A 20133-nucleotide genomic window follows, 5' to 3' on the forward strand; every position below is an offset into this window, starting at 1 on the left:
ACTTATTTTCAACCCTTTCAGTTGCTTCTATACACCAAGGATGCCTATTTCTGTCTCCTCCATATGGGAATCTGTGTCACAGACAAATGACATAGACACAATATCTGAATGGTGCTGTAATTCTCTCTATAAGGGAAAATATGTGATCATCCACATGAGGACAAAAAGAAATGCATGAAAGTTCATTTACATGATAAATCACAAGCTTGCTCCTCTGAATACAAAAATGTTTTTTTATTATTATTATTATTATTATTATCATCAACCTACATAGTCAGAAATGACAAAAGAAATGAACAAAGAGAGGTTTCTACTTTGGGTTTCGGCTAGCTGCTAGTTTCAAGAATATTTTGGGTGCAAAAACTTTCCTGGAAGGCAACAAGCCCAAAAATTTTGTTATGAATAATTCAATAATTTAACTGTCCATCTTTAACCATATAAATTCAATTTATGTAGCCATTTTGTTTACATATTCATACACAGGTACAAATACTTATATACACTGTGAGAAAGATATGGTGAGATACAATAGGCGCCAGCCGGAGTGGCCGTGCGGTTCTAGGCGCTACAGTCTGGAGCCGAGTGACCGCTCCAGTTCGCAGGTTCGAATCCTGCCTCGGGCATGGATGTGTGTGATGTCCTTAGGTTAGTTAGGTTTAATTAGTTCTAAGTTCTAGGTGACTGATGATCTCAGAAATTAAGTCGCATAGTGCTCAGAGCCATTTGAACCATTTAGATACAATAGGCCATAACTATCATATTATAATTTCTTCGAAACCAAACACTACATATCCATTAGAACAATGTAGGAGTAAAGGAGACAACTCTTCGAAAAGCAGAAGTGTGGAAGTCTCTGAGAGGCATAAAACTTTTCTAGATTTTGGATGGATCCTTTAATGAGCTACCCAGCACACATAGTATTCATTCTTTTTTGTGTGCCTGATGAGGGCTCAATGCTTGTACTATTCAGTGAGTTGTCTCCTTTACTCTTAAACTGTTTACATATTGCCAGAACTTTTCTTACCATATTTACATATACACACACAATATAAATTAATCAATATTAGTATACAAGACCATCTTTGGAGTACATTTTAAATTTTTCCATTGAATAAAGTGCATTTTTCCTAAGCCACTTTTGTATGGTGGTTCTGAATGAACTATCACACCGCATGCCTTTGCTGGAAAAAAAGAAAATCAAATAACTGTAAATCCTTATGTTTGTGACAATCTTTGGTTTTTAAAATATATTGACGAAGAGGCTGTTTAAGTTAACAGTTCTATTGGTTTTCCTTTGTGTTTCTCAAAAAAAGTAAAATATAGAGGGATGTAACAATTGGTATTTTCAGGTTTTTTTTAATAAATTCTGCAAGACTCTGTGTGTTTGGCTCCACAGGTGCTTCTAATTGCCTTTTCTTGCACAATAAGGTTTTATTTCAGAGAAATGACCCCATAATATGACTCCATATGATAAGTGATTGAAGAAAAAATGCAGACTAGGCATTGGGCAATAGTTTTATCACTAACACAAAATTTAAGTTTACTTAATAATGTTTGACACATGGTAATGTTGCACTCAAATGTGTAATATTACCTTCCCATGTTAATTTTGAGTCAAGATGAATCTCAAGAAGTTTAGTAGAAGCATATTCAGTGTCATGTTTTTTAATACATAAACTGAATGGAATATTTACAGTTTTCTCATCACAGTTAATCAATGCCAAACCATGTGTTGGACACTATGGCATGATTCTTACTTTGATGCTTTAATGCTGTCAAGTGTTCGCCAGCTGTAACAAAAGTACTGCCATCTGGATATTGTGTGCGTTTACACAACATCATACTAGGCAAGTTGGTGACACAAATTATAAATAGTAAAGGTCCAGACACAAAACCTTGTGGTACATCCCATATGACATTAAGGACATTTAATCTCCTATTGTTAAACTGCACTATTTGCCGTCTACTATCACAGTATGGCCTGACCAAAGAGTTCTGAGCCTCTAAATCCATAGCAGTAGAGTTTTTTTACCAGATTCATGTGACTGACAGAGTCAAATACCTTCAAGAGATCAACGGGCATGGCATTAACAATAATTGTTATTCAACTGATGATAGTACAAAAGAAATAATATATTTAACTGCTTTCACTCCCAACAAACTGGATTTGAAGCCACACTGTCACTTAGAATCTGACACTCACATCAGAAAAAGTAATTTTGCTATTCTTACTTATGCATAGGTGGTCTTGATAACATCCCATGCAGCTTTTGATAGCTATTGATGTAGTCATCATTCATCGAATGATTCTTGTTGATAAAAACAGGCTAACTGTAGGTGCAGCTAAGTTTATGCATTTCCAGCAGTTATTCAATGCCACTCATGACAGCGGAGAAGCCCTCGGACGTTGGCGCGCCAGGTACATATAGTCTGCGCCCCCGAGCTCGGCTCCAGTTCACCACCGGCAATGGAGGGTGAAGCTTTGACAATGCCAGCCACTCATGCTGGCGAAACGTCAGAAAAATCATTAGATGAACGTCGGCCGAAGAACCCGAGACAGAAGCCAATAGGCAGTTTGTCAACAAGTGGCCACGAAAGCCTGAACAATTTTGCACTCATTTCATGTTATCACATGAAGCTTACCAGGGTATATAAAATTCCACTTCTAGGAAACTAGTTAGCTATTAATCAGAAATGAACAAATTAACAATGGTTGCGCCATGCCAGTCATGTTTTTAACAGGCAAGAAATGGAAATTGCCATATTTACTAACTTCAATTTGTACAAAGCATACACTGTAACTGTGGCTGTCCCAAGTAAAAAAAAAGAGAAGAAGAAGATAAAAAGATCTTGGTTCCCATTAAGTGGTTAGTCATTGTAATCTGTTTTAGTACCATGCACATTAGTACTATATTAATAAAAATACATTGTTGCAGGAGGCACTGGCCATGTATAATCGAAATGGTTCCCTGAAGCACATGATTTCAAAGATTCGAAGAGATCCTCATTCATTTGAGAGATACCAGCACAACCGTGATCTTGTGAGCTTAGTCAACCTCTTTGCTGATGTTGTGAGGGATCTACCACGTGGCTGGGAAACTAAGTTTGATCGGAATGGAAAGGTATGTTGAACTGATTAAAAAATGAATTTCTCAATACGAAATAGAACTTTTTGGCTACGTCTCTCCTCAGTGTGTGTATGTGTGTGTGTGTGTGTGTGTGTGTGTGTGTGTGTGTGTGTGTGTGTGTGTGTGTGTGTGTGAGAGAGAGAGAGAGATTTTTTTCTGTATTCCTTCAACATTCATGGACTACTACTGAGCACTGACGACTTACAAAGAAGTCCACGTATCCAGTCACTTATATGTACTTATCTAACAAAGACGTGTTAGAGTAAATTAGTGAGTGAATCTTTTGCAGTATTCAAGATAACTGCAGATATGGTTTACAGCTTTAAATTTAAAAAAGAACATTTTGATACATGTCAGTATGAATACAAATTATAATGGAACTACTCCGCATAAGAAAACCTGAGGTGAGATATATTTCCATAGTACAATGAACTAATCCTTACAAAGTAGTCATAGGTATCTTTATTAACCAGCACTTGTGATATATTACAAGTGAAAGAAATTTTCTTGGTGAGAAGACTCTTTCGAGGTACGGTACCTCAAGCATGGTACATCATTCACGTCCCAAGTCAAGAGGAGGAAGAAAGGCAAAGGTAATGTGACTCAGGGTTCAGCTTCAGGGTAGACCTTTGTACCCCTAAATGTTCATAAATATGCAGTCAGTAGATTCCTGCAATAAGAGCTGAAAAAGAAAAACCTGCCTAGCAGTATATGTTGGCAGTGCATCATGTAAGAGAAAATTGACATGCTTGAGGCCTTTTTCCAAGGGCTGTGTCTCACACAAAACAAACTCTGCAATTTGTGAGGCACCAAGTTGATTGCTATAGCAAACATTAAATAGCCAGAAGCTGTAAATCAAAGAAAGCAGTAAAAATATAGTATACAAATGATGAAGTACAACACATAATTCTCAATAAACTCTTTTTAGGCATCAGAACATGTCATTCTGTAAAGTGGACCTAGTGCCAAAAAGGATTTAGGTACCGATATTGGCTCTATAAAGCTATGCACATTAACACATACATTTCATAATTCTCAGATAAGGCACTTTGATTTATTGACACAACAAAAGCTGGAGAAAGGTGGAATACTCATGACCTAAGGTATCGATTACAAGTCCCTGCAATCCCTCCTGTTCCATTTATATTGATGAATGTCTCCTACAGCTGTACTTAGATAACATTTATTACAGAGTGGCTGTCATTATAGAGTACCACACACTTTCATAACTCTACAAAAAAAAACATATGTTATTAACACGTATCCCTGATTTTATAATTACCACTCCTTGATTGAGTTGTATCTGTGTCAGCATACAGGGTCTGCTTACTAAAATGTCATTGTCCTGTAGCTGTTAGTAGTATCTGCTTCACTTTGGTCTGGACCTGTGGCTGCCCAAAATTCCTCATAACATATCACTATAGAGTGTTTTACTACACCTGAACTCTTTTCATCACTTTCAAACTACCTTTTTTGAGAGCAAATAACCCATTCTCACTGGTTTTTGCTGGTATAGGGCTCTCTCTGGAAGCTATTTCTGGAGTTTTCTGATCAATGGTAGTTTTTTTCTGAACTGTCTCAAATTTTTACCCTGTCAACTTTCTCATTATTATATAGAACTACGAAGTAGACTCTGGTGACTTTTGAAGATAAAAAATGGTCACCAAAAAATTGGATTTCTATATGAACCTGAGATGTTTGCTGCAAAAGAGAAAGCACATGCATACTGGAGCTGCAGGTCAGGCCATGGGTCATACATGGATGACTCACTTGGTAAACTGTTGCAGGCAAAGCTCAAAGACATGGGAATAATTTGCAGTGGATACTGTTGCTCAGAGTAAAAAAGTTACCTCCATGCATTATCATGATGTGGGAAATTTTTCATACATTACATATGTTTTTATCCTTCAGCCTTGGTCACCTTAAGGCATTAAATCAGAATAATTATAATGAGGAAAGTCAAAGCTTTTTGAAATCAGCCAGAGGTCAGTCTTTCCATTTCATTTTGTAATAATATTCAGAAGATAAGTGAGTTGTCAATCTGTTTTTGAACTTCTTGCCAACTTTAGTGTGCTATTGTTTCTCCTCATTAGTCAACAGTAGCAGAACGAACATTTCTGGGATTCGACTCTGTCCAGACAATTGGACAAGTTCCTGTGGAACATGCAGCATAATGTCTGAATTATTGTGTACACAGCAGAATTTACTCATGAAATCAGTAGTTTACTTTTGACCTAAAGCATTATCAACCATACAATCAAAAGCTTTGTCCACATTCGACATATGTTTCATTGTTTTTCAAATTTAACATAATACATTTTACAGACATGCTGCTTTCTTACAATATATAACAGTGCAAATGTGAACATAAAACACAATTTTGTCCATTCAGTTAGCAGCCATTCTATACCCTAGTTACAATTATTTGTTATGCTATTAATTGACCCTGCCTGACAAAAAGAGTGGAGGAGCCAAGAGGAGGAGGAGAAAATGAAATGACACTTCACAAGTTGAGTGTGGTGATTACAAAACTGAATCAAATTTACTGACAGTTTGAGCCCACTTCTCAGTATGACATTGTACCCCCTCTGGCCTGGATGCACACACTGACACAGTTGAGAAGGGAGTCATAAAGCCATTGTATCCTCTCCTGAGGCAAGTTGGCCTTCAACTGTTTTAACTGGTCCTTGATATTGTGGATACTGGCACTGGGATGGAGCTGAAATCCAACCTGGTCCCACACATTGTATCAAGGACAGATTTAGGCCAAAGGAATACCTCAACATCATGCAGACAGTTCATAGACATATGTCTCATGTGTGGAAGAGAAGTTTCCCATTGAAAAATGGCACCATGATACTGTCGCATATGAGAGAGCACATGAGGGTGCAGGGTGTCGGTGATATACAGCAGTGCCATCAGCCTTCCCTCAGTATCTATGAGCTGTTACCTGAAGTCATACCCAATGCTCCCCATACCATGATGCCAGAAATAACACTGCTGTGGATGGAACACTGGAAGAATGGGACCTCTCCCCAGGTTACCGCCATACTTGCAGCAATAGTCATACAAGGCAGTGCAGAAATGCAATTCAACACTGAACACAATGTAACCTTTTTCACCAGTAGTTAATGCTTCATGGTATTAGCATCCCTCCAAATGCAGCCATTTGTGTTTTAATGTTAATGGCAGCCAAGGCATGGGATAGTAATTCCCTAGTCCAGCTGTCTCTAGTCTCCAACCATGGTGGGTGTTGACACAGATTATTGTGGGAGCCCATTACCTGTTCTCAGATGGTAGGTGTAGATGTTAAGGGGTTACATTGGCCTTGGTGCAGAATATGGCAATCCTTCTTTATGGTGGTCAGATGTGGTCAACTGGAACCTTGACGATGAGCATGCCTGCCCTAACCTTCTCATGAAGTCCAACATTTGGCCACAGTCACATTCTATGCTACAGAAACCTGGATATTGCACGATTCAATCAGCCGGCCAAATGGAGCCCCACAATGATGTACCTTCAAACTACCAGAAGCTGATGATGATATCTCACATGAGAATGTGGCAGCTCCTGTCCTTCACAGTGATCAGTCAACATCTGACACTGTTTATGCCTATTATATACCTGGCAAGGCATGGTAACAACACTAAATGTGAACAATATTAAAACACTCACGAGGCCGTTCTGTCTACCACGGAGAGCGGCAACTATTTACATGCCTTCCAGTCGTGTGTGTGTGTGTGTGTGTGTGTGTGTGTGTGTGTGTGTGTGTGTGTGTGTGTACAGAGTTACACTGAGATCCAACAATGTCTGCATACTTCACTTTCTTTATCAAGCATTGTATATTAATAGAATTAGTTCTATTGACATGAAATGAATGGAGGTAATAGGGACAATATCAATTAAATTAAATGATAGTCGAAAATTAACACTCAGAAAATCTGTACTCCTATGTAACGAATATTTCATGATATGGAAAATGTGTACCAGACCTGGATTTTCTGCATTCTGTGATTACTCCCCTTAACCATAAGGCTATCTGAGCATGCCTCCAGACATTACAGTGGATTTCAGAACTGAAGAATGTTGCTTCACTAACATCATTTCATGATATTTCATCTTCATCTTCATTGAATTTATCCCCATTGCATCCATTCCTTTGATGTCATGAAATCAATAAAATTGATTCATTTTTTATATATAGCGGTCATAAAATTATATGTATAATTTTCTCAAGCTTCTTGGAAGACAGGATATAAAACCATGAATTCAGAACAATAATAGGAACATTTGTAGGAAATGTGAGTGTAATGATAACATGTATACAACTGAAAATTACCAGCTGTATGAGCAAGATGAGAAAGTCTACTGTATACCACACAAACATTACTGTCTTCATCTTTAGAATGGTTCCTTTAACTTACAGAAGCTTATTTTAACTGTCCTGTACACCAAGATGTTGAACTGCATTATGGGCTATCAGTAATACTATATTCTGGTTTAATGTGATATTTATTCATCTTCCTATTCGGTATACATTTCCTGTTTGTTATGGTCTCTATGGTGATAATGATATTGCAATGAGAATGTGTGTAAAAGTTTCTTCTTATGGTCTGTCACATGATTTTTTTTAATCTGCATACTTTTCTTGGTGATTCACATAACACATTTTTTCTTTTGATGTTGATTACAATACAGCAAATCTTCAAATTCATTGAAAGCTTCATTCTTAAATCAGGATGTGGAATCATAAGTGCATCTTCTTAACAGATGAGTACAGATTTTAAGAAAGTTCCTTTAAGAGTGTTTGATAAATTTTTAATAATACTTGTCAATTAGATAGGAAAACAAGGCTTTGCCTTGCTGTGACTTTTCAACATGAATATGTATTCTGTATATTGTACTAAAGAAATTATAATCACTAACAGCTGCATGTCAGTTATTTGCAATCCGTAACTACTAATACAGAGAGTCTCCTATAACAATCTTTCTAAAATAAAAATTGTGTTAAGTGAGTATGTTTGTGTGCGTGTCAGGGATGCTGGCTGAAGCATGTTTAACTGAACAAGTACTGTTGTCAATGAATATTTAGCTGCTTGGGAACTGGTGGTTTGATAGTAGCATGTATGCTGTGTTGCATATTGTAGCAATTCTTCATCGACCACACAACCAAGACGACAACTTTCATTGACCCTCGCCTGCCAACTGAGTCCCCCTACTTGAATCCCCACAAACTGTTCCTGCCTGGTGCTCGGCGACGTAGCCGAAGTGCGGGTGAGGAGGAGCTGGGTCATGGCCGTGTAAGTTAACATATCCAGTGCCTAACATGTTTCATCTTCTCAGTCTTTCATGCATGGCTTGTAAACTATTAGATCTACCTTTCGTATTCCATTAGTAGCTTGACTGTGTTGCATTAGTTCAGTGTTGCACAATCAGTGAATTTCCGGCTTGCATATAATATGTGGGACGGCGTAAGAATGCTTCTGTAAAAAAGAAACTCTTGTTTCCATGAGACTATACCTCATGCAATGCAAAGGCTAAGATATGTTTAAAGAGCGTAATTTTCTTTTGTGACATATAATGTGCTGCAACTTCTTCCTTTATACATTTCACTAGCATGTTCTTGGTCATGAAAGGCATTTTTAGGCTGTCTGTTTCACTAGCATATGCCTCAGTTTTTATTCTTGCAATTAAATACTCAATAATGAAAAATTATCTACAAGAAATTGTTTTTATTTGTTCAATTTTTACTTCTTTGATCTAGTTTAGAAAAGTAGCCTTGCGCTGCTTAAAAACTGTTCAAACAATGGAAACTCCAGGTAGGAATATCATCAGTGTAGGAAAAGATACATTGCTACTTACTGTAAAGATAACATGTAAGTTGCAGACAGATACACTTGAAAGACACTTACACATAAGCTTTCAGCCACAGCCTTCATCAGAAAAAGAGAAACGCACACCATTCATTCAATAAAGCAAGCACATCTCACGCACTCATGACTAACAACTCTGGCAACTTGGGCCATGTAAATCCTACTCGTAGTTTTCTTTATTTGTGCTTTAGTAGTCACTGGTGTTAGTGACCATGAGGCAATTTTAGTAACAGTTTCAATACAGACACCCTTAAAATGCTCAGCACTGTTTTTTGCGATTATAGTATCTCACCATACTCGGTTAATCAACTTTAGTAAGCCAAGCAGGTTCAATGAACTTTAGTTGTAATGAAGCTAGACACCCTCAAAGTGCTACTGCCACAGCTGGCAGTCTTGTGTGCTTGAAGTGTGCTTTATTTGTGTGAATGAATGGTGTGTGTTTCTCATTTTCCAATGAAGGCTGTGGCCAAAAGCTTAGTGTAAGTATATTTTAATTGTGCCTGTCTGCAACCTAGCATGTTATCTTTAACGTAAATAGCAATATATCTTTTCCTATGTTGTTGAAAATTGTTCAGATCATTTAAAGCTATCATTTAAATGCGTAATGTAAGTTAATTAAATGACTGCCTCTGCTAATACAGATAAATGCAAGACCATGCCGTCATATTGTACAGTGCTTTGTAATGCCAGTTAAGGAAATATAACAACTGGAAAGAAGGTATCTACATCTTTATATTGTGGTGGCTTATTTAATTCATTACAGAGTAATTGAGATGAGCACCATTAAAAATACTATTCTTTTACATTATGTATGCTACTAATCTATCAATGAAAATTTATCTACAAAATGGAGAAAGCTGCCATGAAGAAACATTTTGTCTGCTTTTTATGCGAATTTTGCTGAATGCATCCATTTTGAATCATTGGGCATGCAATCAAAAATGTTTACTGCAGTGCAATTAATCTTTGTTTGAGCCAAAGTCTGGTTTATTCAAAAGTACTTCAGGTTATTTTTCCATCACAGATAGTTGTTATGCAGTTTGAACTGTTTTGAATGATTTAGAGCAAATGTCATTAGAGATTATGTGTGCATTCAAATCATTACTAAAATATTTAATTTACTAAAAAGTTGTCTACAAGCTGGTGTCGGCTATCATGTGTCAGGTATTATTTCTATGGTACCCATTTTTATGCAATGAAAACTTTATTTCTGTTTTTGTGCTGGAGTGCACTACAACGAGATCAAAAGTGAACATTATTTCTGAAACACGAGTTAACCCAGAATAGTACTCCATAAAATATTAGTGAAGCACAAGTCAAATATCTTAAGTGTCCAATTCATTTGTCTCAGCGACATGCCACAAAATAAGGAAATTGCTGGGCTTAGATACTGAAGAAGATTCGGAAAGTGCTTCTTTCAGTTGGAATTCTCATCCATAGTTACAACACGAAGAGCTTAATGACCCTCTTAAAACATGATTTACTGTTTCCATTGTTGCATTGACTTACATTAAATGATAATCTTCAGAAACAGAGGTCTAATGATCAAATCTTGTTTAACTCTGTTCACAATTAACCAGTTGGCAGAAAAATTGCACACTGCAGAGAAGAAAAGAAATACATCAAGGATAGCTTCATCCACAAATAATAAAATTTGAAGATGAGGCATACATCAAGTTTTGCTCAAGGTGTCCCAGAAATGGAGGTTTCAGAACAACGCATGGTTTTTCTTCAAATTTTTAAGCCAGTAATACTTCATTTACCAAATGCACGTGTTAAGCACAACGCTGTTAGTGTTAACATTTGTAGAGGATACTCCCAGAAATTCAGAGCAGTGTAAAATTTATTAAGTTATTATCTCAGCACATCTTTTCATATCACACTTTCTTCACAGTTTAGATTTTTAGAAACATGTAACAGTAATAGAAATTCCTGGTTTGAACAATACATGAAATAGGGGAAAGACAACCACTTTCATATAGTGAACTGGTGTGGAGTGTAGAAACATGTAACAGAAAGCAGTATTCACACTAGCTTTCTTGCTCTTGGCCTTTTTTCTAGTAAAAGTACAGACATTTATACACACAATCACACAGACACCCAAACATACACTCCACAGCTGAAGGAGTTTACATGAAAGTACACACAGACACCCAGATATTCACTCCATAGCTGCGGGAGTATATATTTTTGTGTGTGTGTGTGTGTGTGTGTGTGTGTGTGTGTGTGTGTGTGTGTGTGTGTGTGTGTGTACTTTTACCATAAAAAGAGCAAGAGCTTGAAAGCTATTGTAAATACTGTTTTCTGTTATATGTTTCCATGCTCCATACATCAATCGCCATAGGTGAATGGTTGCCTTTCTTCTTATTATTATTTTTTTTAATTGTAGGCCTAAATCTGTGTAGCTGCTTAATTTTACTTGCATGTCTGAAAGAACAGACACAGTCAATGGTCCACAGCTGTATGTAAGTTCAAATGCTTAATTCTTCTTGTCTCTTATTGCTATGTTTGAAGAGAGGTATTTGCATCATACTATTGTTTAAAAATATATGATTATCATCCATTTCTGTGTGTTTACATACATATGCAAATAAAAACCTTATTCCTGAATGTCTATATTAAAAGTACAATGGAGGCATGAACAAAACATTTGAGAACTTCTGAAACACAATGTCTAATTATCATCCCATTATCCCAACCAATTGAATAATTTTGTACAATCTTTGTTATAATTACTAATTATACTGAATTGTAAATTGCAAAACTGATTATGTTTCTCTAAATCCTTTGCTATTTTTTTCTTTGCCTTCAGAAGAGGAACTAATGGTTTTGAAAGTTAAACATCTGACAAATGATTTCCTGGTCTGTACACTGCTCACACAACAGTTTCTGTCCCATGGGTTAGGAACAGCCTTTTCGTTCATCATAATACTGCAAAAAATGGTAGTTTAGTGGTTAAATGCCAGGCTACGGCAACATTTCTTAGCATGAAAAATGCTAAGTTTCAACCATGGTTCGAAATACACATTAAACTGAGTGTTCCTCAATTAACTGTCTGGGTAATTCAGTTCAAAGGCTAGATGATGGCAATAGCTACCACTTCCAATAGAACCACCCATAGTAAAGCACTGTAGTGCACAAACAAATCTTTGGGATGATGACAGCTTAACCTTCTTTTTAATTGGTTGCTTTGATACTATACAAGAAGTATACGGGTGTGCATTTTGTTTTTATTATGACTTACTTTTTATTAGCATACGGCAGATGCCCTTCCTTGGGTTTATCAAACAAGTCCGTGCTTTGTGATGTTACTGCCTTGCCAAAGAGCAAACATGTAATTCATTCAGAACCATTTGCTTCAATTTATGAAAATAATAACACTGCCATCATGTGATTAAAATATGCATAATGGAGAAGTGTTATGAGTGGAACAGGGAATTGTATCTATGCTTTATAGATCTAGAAAAGGCATATGACCGGGTTCCTAGGAGGAAGTTATTGCCTGTTCTACGAGATTATGGAATAGGAGGCAAACTTTTGCAACCAATTAAAGGTCTTTACATGGATAGTCAGGCAGCAGTTAGAGTTGACGGTAAATTGAGTTCATGGTTGAGAGTAGTTTCAGGGGTAAGACAAGGCTGCAACCTGTCTCCACTGTTGTTCATATTATTTATGGATCATATGTTGAAAACAATAGACTGGCTGGGTGAGATTAAGATATGTGAACACAAAATAAGCAGTCTTGCATATGCAGATGACTTAGTTGTCATGGCAGATTCGATTGAAAGTTTGCAAAGTAATATTTCAGAGCTAGATCAGAAATGTAAGGACTATGGTATGAAGATTAGCATCTCCAAAACGAAAGTAATGTCAGTGGGAAAGAAATATAAACCGGTTGAGTGCCAAATAGGAGGAACAAAGTTAGAACAGGTGGACAGTTTCAAGTACTTAGGATGCATATTCTCACAGGATGGCAACATAGTGAAAGAACTGGAAGCGAGGTGTAGCAAAGCTAATGCAGTGAGCGCTCAGCTACAATCTACTCTGTTCTGCAAGAAGGAAGTCAGTACCAAGACTAAGTTATCTGTGCACCGTTCAATCTTTCGACCAAATTTGTTGTATGGGAGCGAAAGCTGGGTGGATTCAGGTTACCTTATCAACAAGGTTGAGGTTACGGATATGAAAGTAGCTAGGATGATTGCAGGCACTAGTAGATGGGAACAATGGCAGGAGGGTGTCCACAATGAGGAAATCAAAGAAAAACTGGGGATGAACTCTATAGATGTAGCAGTCAGGGCGAACAGGCTTAGATGGTGGGGTCATGTTACACGCATGGGAGAAGCAAGGTTACCCAAGAGACTCATGGGTTCAGCAGTAGAGGGTAGGAGGAGTCAGGGCAGACCAAGGAGAAGGTACCTGGATTCGGTTAAGAATGATTTTGAAGTAATAGGCTAAACATCAGAAGGGGCACCAATGTTAGCAGTGAATAGGGGATCATGGACGAATTTTATAAGGGGGCCTATGCTCCAGACTGAACGCTGAAAGGCATAATCAGTCTTAAATGATGATGATGATGACACTTGAAAACTTTGTTCTCAATTCAGCAGAAAAATATCTTTTCTTTGCCAAAATGAGCTTAATTCTGTACACACACACACATTTTCAGTATGACTACATTTTTCATGCTCCCGTGTTCTAGCTTAAATATTTGGTGAAAAATTGTACGAGTCTACCCAGATATTTCTCAACTCTCGGATTTAGGATTGCCAATGAGTAAGAATTAATGTTTATGAGAGGAAAGATAATTGTGATGTAAACTGGACAACATAGTTTCAACATCATGAATAGGACATGAACAACAGTTGCTGAGCCAGATGAAAACAGGAGTGAGGAGAAATTGTAATGGAGAAACTAATGATGTACCAGAGAATAAGTGCTTCAAGTAGATCTTTTGAGTCATTCAGCTGTTAAAATTTTCCTTTTAAAACATCAGCTGTTTTTCACTGTAAGGACACAGTATTCTTAAAAATTAAAAGATTGTACTTTTAAAATGTTAAAATTCATATCATGCATTTTATTCCTGCCCATTACATCCTCCCCATTTAAACTTCACTTTCGTTCGTTCTTTCACTGATATTTACCAAAATAACCAGCTCGTTGATTGCATGCATATTGTAGCAAACATATGCAACATCACTACTTTGCTTTGCAGCAAATATAATTTTGCATTACATCAACAGTTTTATGAAAACTGAACAGGAATAAAATTGTACTGCATGGTTTACAGGCACCTATTCCACCACCACGACCACCTGTGAGTTGCCTCTGTGGGCCAAACCTTGGCCTAAATGCTGCAAGTATCGCTCGTGTTATGCCAACACCTGAAATTCCAACTGCTTACAATGAGAAAGTGGTAGCTTTCTTACGACAGCCAAACATTGTCGACATCCTGAAGGAGAGACATCCAGCCATGGGAACTTCACAAGCTTTGCGTGACAAAGTAAATGCTGTTCGTGTTGATGGCACACAAGCACTGGATCGTTTAAGTGATGACATAGACCTCACCATTCTACTCAGGTAAGAATAGCTTTAACACAGTATGGGAGACATGTCTGTTCTGTATATAATGCAATACCAGAATGCAATTGTAGCTCCTATTGCAGCAGTTTGCATTCAAAAGCTCTAGTGAACTCATAATTGTTCAGATTTCCAAGCCTTTTTTTAATGGCCATTGGCAAATGTAAGTATTATTACTTATACAAAAGAACTAGCATTTCCTTACACAGTCTCTCATCAGCTACAGAAAATATATATGCAAGCTTTTGACAGGATGAGAAGTCATGCAGCATTTCCATAATACTTGCACGTTGATCAAAACTACCCGTAACAAATCTAGCAGCACGTCTCTGAATTGCTTTGGTGTCTTCCTTAAATACGACCTGGTGGGGTCCCTAACACTTGTTCAGTACTCAAGAATGTATTGCACTAATGTTCTGTATGTGGTCTCCTTAAGAGATGAGCTACACTTTCCTAGAACTCTCCCAACAAATGAATGTTGACCATTTACCCTTCCTACAACTGATCTTATGTGCTTGTTCCATTTCATGTTGCTTTACAGTGTTAGGTCTAGATACAGAATTTACATGACTCTGTCAAACAGTACACCACTAACACTGATTTCTAACATCACAACATTGTTTTTCCTGATGAACTTCATTAACTTACATTTTTCCACAACAGAACAAGTTACCATACATCACACCAAATAGATATTCTATCAAAGTCATTCTCTATCCTCTTACAATAATTCAGAGATAACACTTTCCCATACACTACAGCACCATCAGCAAACAATCATAGACTGCTGCTCATCCTATCCATCAGACTGGTTATGTATAGAGAACAAGAGTCGTCCTATTACATTTCCCTGGGGCGCTCCCAGTTTCTGATGGACAGTCATTGTCTCAGACAATGTACTGGGTTCTAATGTTTAAAAAGTCTGAGCCGCTCACATATTGGAGAATCTGTCTGTTTGAATATTCGTTAACAGTCTGCAGTGTGGCAAATGATTTCCAGAAATCTAAGGAAACATTATCTACCTCTTTCAAATTCATCTGGGGTTTACAGGATACTGTGTTAGAAAAGGCAGACTGAATTTTTCCAGTCACATGGGACTTTCTGCTCGGTGAGAGATTCACAATTTCACAATAAACGCAAGCTAAGTATGGGGCAATGCCGAAGAGCACTTTCTCTAAAACTTAATTAGGATTCCATCTGGGCCGGGCAACTTACTTGTTTTCAACTTTTTCAGCTGTTTTCCAATAGCTTCTTTTCAATGCTATTACTTTCAATCAAAGTCATCATTGCACTTTCTCTTTGTCTATTCTTTCAAAACCTCGATCCAGCCACTTGACCAACTGGAACCTATAGCCTGCACCTGTTGTCCAAATTTGTCTATAGAGCGCCACCGTTGCTCCACGACTCAGAGGAAACTTCGATATTCACAATGTAATAGAACCAATATTAATAATAACGTATCATGGTTCTGTAACTGAAAAAGTATCAACTTGCTTTCCTTATGTAGACTGGAATGACACAAAGAGTTTGTACCCTTACACTTTATATTCAACACCCGATTTCTGTTAGACAATATGTATTTTTGATAGTAGTTTAGAGTTTGATTTTATGTTAATTATCCTCCAAGCTATAAAAAAAAAATTGTCAGATTTTCTCTCACCAAAATTATATAGCCCTTTCTTGTTCACTTCTCGGTAATAATAATTTAGGAATAAAGTTTTCATTTGTTTTTATGTACCTGTCAATGACTCAACACTTTCATTATTCAACAGCAGAGTATTGTATTCCTGCAAAACATTGTACTGAGTAATTTATAAATCCTTTTGTTTGTTGGCTGTTGCAACACATCCCGTTGATTTGAGTTTGTCAGAACACACTTCATGTCATTTTCATAAGGCTGTGACACTACTCAAAGTCTAATGTGATCAGTACAAGACTGAAATCTGGGAGTGAAATGTAAGTAATATTTGAGATACAAGAGGGCTTTATACTTAACTGTTGGACTATAAACAAGCATTTACTTAACGATTGCTGAGAAGAAGAAACTTTAACAGAACTGAAAGATAGATCCAAAAATAAGAACAGCTTGTTTAATTTTCTTATTTGAAAAACTTTTGGTGGGAGGAAAGTGTAAAAGGTGGAAAATAGGAGACATACTTTTTCCCTACCATTCCACATCTTTCCTACTTTAATTGTGGACGAAAAGTGAAGTGTAAAGTTAAACCATAAGAACTTTCATTGTGATTTCTTGCATGAAATATGCAGTAAACTTACCACTCTAGAAGGAAACTTTCAAGAACGTTCTTAATCTTCCGTGTCACGAATTGAATTGATTGTCATAGAAATTATGGGAATCCCGTGAGAATATGGTTGTTGTGCTTCCTGTGACCGAAGATTGTATTAGCACGAATGATAATTCGTGCCCCACTGTTTTATAACTCTTATTAAACTGTAATCTATCTGTATTGAGAGCTCTCTTCCATGCATTACTGAGTGCGTAGCCTGTACCACTATTGAGTTTTATTTCTATGGCCCCCTTGAAGATTGAGCCCCAGTAATTTTGAATCACAGACCATATTCCATGTTGGTCCAAAAGCTGTTTTGTACTTGAGGTTGCACTGGTATTCAGTGGAGCACTATGAAACTGTTACAATAGACTGCGTCACATCTGCTATGGCATTCATCGAAGTTATTATAAATATCTGGAACTCTGATGTCATGTCCATTCTAAATAGGGCACAACGAAAATGGGTGAAAAACCATTGCAATCTCGTATCTGTTTAAAAATGTTCCAACTTACTGGACACTGCTCAACAAAAAGGAAGCAATTGTATGTTCTGAGCTTCTTGTGCTGCATTAGCAGATCTACATTGGCATTTTTAGGAGTTGTTGACCTGATATCATGTTCCTGATGGCTGCTTGTGTGAACACAGAGGTTAGATGGTGAATTTCAGTATGGTCTTTATCCAACATGCTTTCAACTCTATGTCAGTGTGTTGAAAATGGACCAGATAAATACTGGTCTTCTACAGGCCAATGTGCCAGTAGTTGACCATGAGGATTTACATTTGGGTGAAACTGTTACCACTAAGAAGGAAGGAAAATTAGGAGGAGGAGGAGGAGGAGATTAGTGTTTAACGTCCCGTCGACAACGAAGTCATTAGAGACGGAACGCAAGCTCGGATGAGGGAAGGATGGGGAAGGAAGTCGGCCGTGCCCTTTCAAAGGAACCATCCCGGTATTTGCCTGAAGCGATTTAGGGAAATCACGGAAAACCTAAATCAGGATGGCCGGAGACGGGATTGAACCGTCGTCCTCCCGAATGCGAGTCCAGCGTGCTAACCACTGCGCCACCTCGCTCGGTGGAAAATTAGGGTTTAACATGTCAGGTCAGATTACACATTCAGATCTGAGAAGGAAATTGGCAGTGTCTTTTCAAAAAAACCATAGAAAACATAAATCAGGATTGTCGAATGAGGATTTGAATTGCCATTCTTCCGAATGCAGGTTTAATGTCATAACCTCTGTGTCAACCCACTCGAGGTGTTACCATTAAGGACAGTTACCACTGTCACTGGCTTGTAAATGACAAGGATCAGAACTGACTAGCTTGGATTACAAAAACTGACAGGCAGACACAGTGAAGCAAATAACCTATAGGCCCAATATTGTTGTCGAAGTAACCTACGGATACATACAGCTGCGGATACATAAAGCTGCTGCTACTACAAATACTACCATTACTTCTTATATCCTATTACTGTTTTGATGGCATCTGTGTTACATTAAGACTGTATTGTGGTACTTGCTAGATACTTTGAGTTAAATATATTTTGAAGATATTGTTAGTCTACCAAGGTGTCTGGAGCAATACATAATGATAATTGTAGATAGTCACCAGATATAGCCTATTTCCTTACTTTGTGCAAACCAATATTTTTTTTCTGTCTGCAGCATGTTACCGCAGACTGCTGTATAGTAAGATTAACGACAGAAGAACTTGAGCTGTGTAGCTGAGGTCACTGACACACACTGAGTGGTGGTGCTTGACTCAGGAGGTAGGCAGTTCAAATCTTAGAGATGGAAGAAATGTTCTTCACCAGTATTTGGTCAGGAACGGGAGAAGAGATGGTGATGTAAAGCTCTTAATCCTCAAACTTTGCACCACTGCCTTGAGTTAAATTCCAGATCTCTCAACAGTGTCACACGAAATAAGGACACGTGACACTGTTCATGGTTGTCAGTCCATTGGATGGTGATGTTGCTCTTGGTGGTATCTTTGGTAGCATTCAAGAGTAGTAGGCTACATGCCAGCATGGGATCCTCCCACTCACTTCTCTCTCGTTAGCATTAGTAACCCAAACTACTACTTTTATCTGACCTTTATCCTGGGTCTTCATGGGGTCAGCATGTTAATTTTTGGATTTGACAATGTTAGTGGTAGAAGGTGGCCCAACGTCCTTCCTACATCCACCCCTTTTCTCCAGGAAGCAATGTGTGTCCTTCATCTGTCTGCATCTAATGTTATCCTAAGTGAATGTGTGGGAACATTTTCTAAATGTCTGCAAATTGTGCGGCTGATGTGGGATGGGGGTACCAGCACGGTACTTACCTAGTTGGGTGTGAGAAAACACCTAAAACCTCATTCAGGCTGGATGGCACATCAGTCCCCAACATTTATCCGCAGGGCGGATTCATTCAAGGCTGGTGTGCCTCCCCAAATCACAGAAGCAGTGTGCTAACACACACAGCTGTCCAGGCAATTTCATTAGCAACACAAGACATTATTTAAACTCCACATGCTCTCATCAGCCACCTACACTTATCATGAACATACTCGTTTTACGCAAAGGAAATATACCAATATGTCTCTAGTCAAGAATGCCAATAACTTTAATTTAGTGACGAGAAGCAAAGTAAACTGTACCAACTTAATGATTTCTTGGACGTGAAAATTATTGACACTAGCAGTTTAAGAAGTGGAACAGAATAGGAAACGAGCAGAGTTCTTACAGCTAAATTTGTCCGACTGGAATAGGCTATACTGTAAGTTTCTAACTAATGAGAGAAATAATTGGGCAAATTATTTACAGATATGACTATCTCTGCTTGGAGCTTGTAGAATGAAGTATCATTCACTTATTACTGTCCTGACATCAGACTGAAACATCACCATTGATACCCCCTCTCCCTTGCAGCTTTCTCTGCTGGGGAAAAGTATCTCCTCTGTTCGCTTAGGCTGCATAACAATATTCTAAATCGTATGATTTGATGGAATCGACGGTCTGTTACGTTAAAGAATCTCATTATTTACATTTAAATGGGCTTGTTTCCCCAGGTAGGCGGGGCGAACGATCGCACAGATTCAAGGAAATGGCACCAATTATCGACCGCACGAATTTTACGAGGCAGTGTGACTTTAGTATAGCGGAGTTATGTGGTGCGGCAGGTGCAGAAGCAACGGCAGATGGTGGCTATGCGGGCACAGCTGCTGCTTCGCACTCTTCCCCCTTTGTCCTGATGGTCAGTAGTCTTAACGACATTAACGGTTACTT

The 20133-nt window shown here is 37.9% G+C and overlaps 1 protein-coding gene across 1 annotated transcript in view; it reads left to right on the top strand.

The window, feature by feature from the left end:
- LOC126473410 (E3 ubiquitin-protein ligase HECW2-like) overlaps positions 1 to 20133 on the top strand; it is a 210555-nt gene that overhangs the window by 26969 nt on the left and 163453 nt on the right. The window contains exons 5-6 of the mRNA XM_050100432.1: positions 2937 to 3122; positions 14289 to 14578. Of these exons, the coding sequence (XP_049956389.1) occupies positions 2937 to 3122; positions 14289 to 14578 (476 nt within the window). The remainder of the gene's footprint in view (positions 1 to 2936; positions 3123 to 14288; positions 14579 to 20133) is intronic.

Source organism: Schistocerca serialis, chromosome 4, assembly GCF_023864345.2.
Source record: "Schistocerca serialis cubense isolate TAMUIC-IGC-003099 chromosome 4, iqSchSeri2.2, whole genome shotgun sequence".
In the NCBI taxonomy this organism is placed as follows: Eukaryota; Metazoa; Arthropoda; class Insecta; order Orthoptera; family Acrididae; genus Schistocerca; species Schistocerca serialis.